This window comes from Ictalurus furcatus, chromosome 12 (genome assembly GCF_023375685.1).
Source record: "Ictalurus furcatus strain D&B chromosome 12, Billie_1.0, whole genome shotgun sequence".
In the NCBI taxonomy this organism is placed as follows: domain Eukaryota; kingdom Metazoa; phylum Chordata; class Actinopteri; order Siluriformes; family Ictaluridae; genus Ictalurus; species Ictalurus furcatus.
In genome coordinates this window covers 6,495,722-6,500,787 of record NC_071266.1, presented here as the reverse complement: position 1 = coordinate 6,500,787, position 5,066 = coordinate 6,495,722, and the positions used below count along the sequence as shown (strand labels likewise).

General features: G+C 38.2%; 1 protein-coding gene across 1 annotated transcript; it reads left to right on the top strand.

The window, feature by feature from the left end:
- Window positions 1-556: 556 nt before the first annotated feature.
- Window positions 557-3,593, top strand: LOC128615745 (caspase-8-like; the record flags this gene model as incomplete). Its single annotated transcript, XM_053638062.1, has 6 exons — window positions 557-571; window positions 723-795; window positions 900-925; window positions 2,063-2,180; window positions 2,382-2,874; window positions 3,346-3,593. Coding segments are annotated over 6 exons (855 nt in total), but the record flags the coding sequence as incomplete, so codon positions are not given.
- Between the last annotated feature and the right edge of the window lie 1,473 nt (window positions 3,594-5,066).

Here is a 5,066-nt window from a genome sequence, read left to right as displayed (position 1 = left end):
AAAAAGCTTATTCTGTCAAGTTAATAAACTTTATTTTATTACATGACATGCTAAAGTACTTTTATAGTAATCTTGGGGTCCAATACAGACAATTTTATCGTTCTATTAATAGCATGGGTTTAGTGGCAAAGTTAGTGGTTGTCGACGTCTGTTGGTGCAGTGTTAACTACCAAAACTACTTTTGTTGGGTTTTTTCAGATCAGTGTGATAACCCTGTCAGCATGTGTTGACATTGGTCGGAATTTGTTTTCAGTAGATCCACTAACCCCTCTTCTTTCTGATTCATCCATTTTACCCACAACAGCGATTTAGCACACCAAGCACCTAGCACATGGGCTTTCATTGGGAAACACAGCTGTCATGTTCACACTGCCCCAACAGACACCAACAAACTTTTTTACAGGCAGTCAGACAGGTTTTGAAGCAATGAATACATTCTTACACAGTAATGTGTATGTCAGAAGTCACTTCAATGTGCTGTCTAATTCTGTCTTACAGCCATGCAGACTGTGCTCGAGAACAAAGTCTTCCTTATCAAAACCCTGTCTGCTAACCCCAACTTCATCTTGCAGTATGTCCAACAGGATAAAATCATCACCCATCTTGATTACATCAATCTTAAGCATAGTAACCACACACCTATGAATATGATCATTGACCTTCTGGACACTGTGATGAACAGAGGTGATGCGACGTGTTGCAAATTTGTGGATCTCTTGCAGCGAGAAGAGATTCAGGAAAATTTCCCCGACTTGGAGAAACGTTTCAACCCCCCACCTACATCACACAACCAGGGTACGCAAACATGACCTAGAAGCCACGATGACTTTTTTTTAGCTGCGAGTTGGAATATAGCAACAGTTGCTGACACATATGTTCTTGTTTTTTTCACCTTTCAGATAATCCAGTCGAAGCAGCCAGTGAGGTAATTAAAAATGCTGAAAATACCTTCCTGTATGATATAGGGATGTCACGATACCAAAAATCTAGTAGTCGGTACCGATACCACCAAAAGTACACGATACTCGATACCAAAGTCGATACCACGGTGTGGTATAAAATTAGAAAAAAAAAAATTCATTAAAAACTCTCCTGGAGGACATCCTCCTCTGGCTGATACTGGCAAAAAGAGAGGGGGGGGAGAGGGAGAGGGGGGGTAATTTTAGTTATCAAACACTGTCTGACAATGAGTGGAGGTGCACTCCTAAACGCGCGCACACACACACACACACACACACACCTTATAGTCTGAATGCAAGCATTAGTTTAAATTCACTGATATGATGGCAGGCCAGAAAGATTTATTAAAAGCATGAACATTTGAATAATTATTAGTGACACGAGGCTGCATTTAGCTGACAGGACACGGGCTGAACGGCGGTGCATGGTGGCCCATTCGGAGGTAGTTTATAACATTGCACTGTGTTAGCGTTGTTAACAAATAACTGGCTATCGCAAACATTACATGGAGCATAACGTTAGCTGGTTTCACGGCCACAATGCCCGCTGCCTCAGACAAACATAATATAGGACCCGTCTTTCAGGGGCTTCGCCAAATTCCAGGCGTTTCCTCGTTTTGTTTGAAATGAACCATAGCACACCGGAAACCGATACTAGCTTTCCTCTCTTTTCCTCTCAACGAGTCGGGGCGGAGCTAAACTTGTTAAGCTAAGCTTCTGTAGTTTTGCTTGTAGGCGTTCCTCTTCTTCTTCACTTGTGGACCGACTAAAACACTTGCGCGTATTTGCTGCCCCCATCAGGTCCGGAAGAATTGCAACCTCGGTACCTCCATTAGAAACGGTTCCAACACTAGTGCAGAAAAACAAGTACAGTCACGTTTTAAGAATGTTGGTACCGACTTGGTACCGAAGTATCGGTTCTCGTGACATCCCTAGTATGACAACAGCATATTCCCTGCTCATCCATATCAGATTGCATTTGAAAAACAAAAAACAGTGAGTGAGCGACAGCTATAAACGCCTTCAGTATAGGACAATATTATAACATTAAAGGTAATTTATAAATGTACAACATGGCTATAACAAATGATTTGTTTCCCAAGGTGGATGACTGTTATCCTGTGACCCGGCGGCCTTTAGGACACTGTCTGATTATTAACAACCACACATTTGAAAAGACTAGCGGACTCAACAATAGGAGAGGGACGGACGCAGATAGAGGTATTTCTTGTCATTTATGACAGAGCTAAATGGATTTTATAATCATACTGTAGCACTGCTGAATGCTGGGTTCTGTCAGAAGGTATTGATAAATTTTCTATAACCTCAGCTCCAATAGCTTCGTTTTATTCCTTACATATAATTTAGAAAAGTCTTTTTTTTATTCTTACACATACTTTATTACTGTTTTTTTTTTTTTAGATGCACTTACTGAAGTTTTCCAGAGAATGCATTTCATAGTGGACGAGAGAAGAGATCTTTTAAGTTCACACATTCAGAACACTGTGATCGAGTTCGCAATGAAGGACCACTCCAGAATGGATGTCTTCGTGTGCTGCATTCTCTCACATGGTGAGAAGGGTGCCGTGTTAGGGACTGACGGCGAATCTGTCGCGATCCGTGATCTCACTCAGCTGATTTCCGGAAGCTTGACACTCAGGGGCAAGCCCAAAGTCTTCTTCATCCAGGCGTGTCAAGGCACTGAGCTGCAGAAGGGTGTGTGGTTGCAAGATGGATTTGAAGATGATGGGAATGAGGACAATGCTAAAAAAGCCAATCTCACCCGTGTCCCTCTTGGAGCAGACTTCCTGATTGGGATGGCAACTGTGGAGTCCTACAAGTCTTTCCGTCACACAATAAAAGGATGCATTTACATCCAGGAGTTGTGCAAACACCTGAAGGATTGCTGCCCCAAGTAAGTGTGTGGGGAGGAAAAACCTGGATTTCTTATTCTTATTTTTCAAAATATGAAATGATTTGTGTTTTAAAGTTTTATTAAAGATATTTTCCGCTGCTGTATAGCACTAAAATTTACTTGTTGAACTGCAAAATGTGTAGAATCATACTTGCTTTGGGATGTCCTTAAATGTCTGTCAGAAACAAGTGCTAGTAAATAAAATGAACAGAAACCGTAATGCGATGGATTTTGAGATCACACTCTAGTTAGGAATTATTTGTTTGTTTACCAGTTTACTGAATACACTTGCTTCCTTATACAGAATTACGCTAAATTTTTGCCCATTCATTTATGTGTGAGGTATTTCTTATCTTTAAATAAAAAAATTCTCGTCTTTAGCAATAAACATTCATTGTTAACTAGAATAAATGTTGCTGTGACCAGTTAAAATCAAATAGGAATTGAAGTCTTTTTGTTTTGTTATAACAGAAAAGAAGACATCCTGTCAATTCTGACGAAGGTGAACCGCAGCGTGAGCGCCCAAGAGTTAAATAATCACAAGCAGGTGCCGGAGCCTCGCTACACTCTTACCAAGAAACTGGTGCTACCCATGGACTGAGCTAGAAAGACTTTTGCGATCAGTCTTTGTCTTCCGTTACACCTGATTAGTCTTTAATTTTCCATCAATCCTGATCATCATGTAGGTTTTCTGGTGTTGGGTGTTAACATTTTCTCTATGTGATTAAATATTGAGAAAAAATCCCTTTGGTACGTAAGGCGCAAGCAGCATGTGTTTCTTTTTTGAAATTCAGAATACATGATTTAGCTATTTTGAAGTTCATCTGCAATGTGAATTTCCTCTATAGCATTAATAAAAACCTGCTACATGCACACTACACTCACCGTACACTTGGAATGTCCAATACACCTGTGTGTATGTGTGTGTGTGTGTGTGTGTGTGTGTGTGTGTGTGTGTGTGTGTGTGTGTGTGTGTGTGTGTGTGTAGGTGTACATGTGTTCCTGTTAAAGTGGACGGTGAGTGTAGTCTGCATGTATCGGTTTTTATTAATGCTATAGTGGAAATTGACATTGCAGATGAGCTTCAAAATAGCAAAAATATGAATCAACAATATAGCATTCTGAAATCATGCTTTCTGCAATTCAAAAAAGAAACACATACTGCTTGCACCTTACGTACCAAAGGGATTTTTTTCTCAATATTTAATCACATGGTGAATTGGCCAATGCAGCACTTTTTATATATATATATATATATATATATATATATATATATATATATATATATATGATGTCCTGTACTGCTGTATATTTTTATAAATGTGTATTTTATTATGTGTTTTGTCTATAGCAGTGACTGTGATTATGGATTAATCATAAACAATATACAAAAATACAAATTCTACCTGTTTTTATTGCTTAAAATTGCATGTTGTGAATTCTGACATTAAAATTAAAATCAGTTATATAATAAAGTAAATGGAATGTTTAAATGTATTAACACCATAACATTACACCTGGAAAAAAAAAGTCACTTCTAATGTGCTTATAAGCAAAAAAAAAAAAAAAAAAAAAAAAAAAAAAAGATTAACATTCAGGTCTAAAATATTTCATGTTGATGACCAAAATTGTAGGAAATATTTTTGAACATATAGCAACATTCTTGACATAAATGCACAAAAAAATGACTTTATTTATTTATTTGTTTGCTTGCTTAATTTGGGGTTTTATGCAGGCTTTTATGGAGGCTCACGGGCTGAAAACAACAGATGGGTTCGCTTGACGCAAAAGAGATATGAAAATGGTGGAATTACATAACGAGTTTTATTCAGTCCTTTTTGTGAATTTATATTCAGTGTATATTATTCATTAAAGTATGAACTGATTCTAAATATAGTTTCATACTGCAACAGTCACTGTATCTTGATCTGCATTTAAAGCAGTTTGCAGTACAAAATGAGAAACAAACCTGCAATAGAACATGTATCGGACCACTAGAGGGACTCATAACACCGTTTAAAGGGAGCTACCGTTCCATATTTATGGGGGAAAAAGGGCCTGAGAACATTTCAAAAGTCTGGAACAGTTGAAAATTTGTCAGGAATTGGACACCTGAGCAAACTGCATTCTGTATGAGAAGGCAAAAAAAAAAAAGAGTGCCATAGCATTAACTAGCAATGCTAAGAAATGAT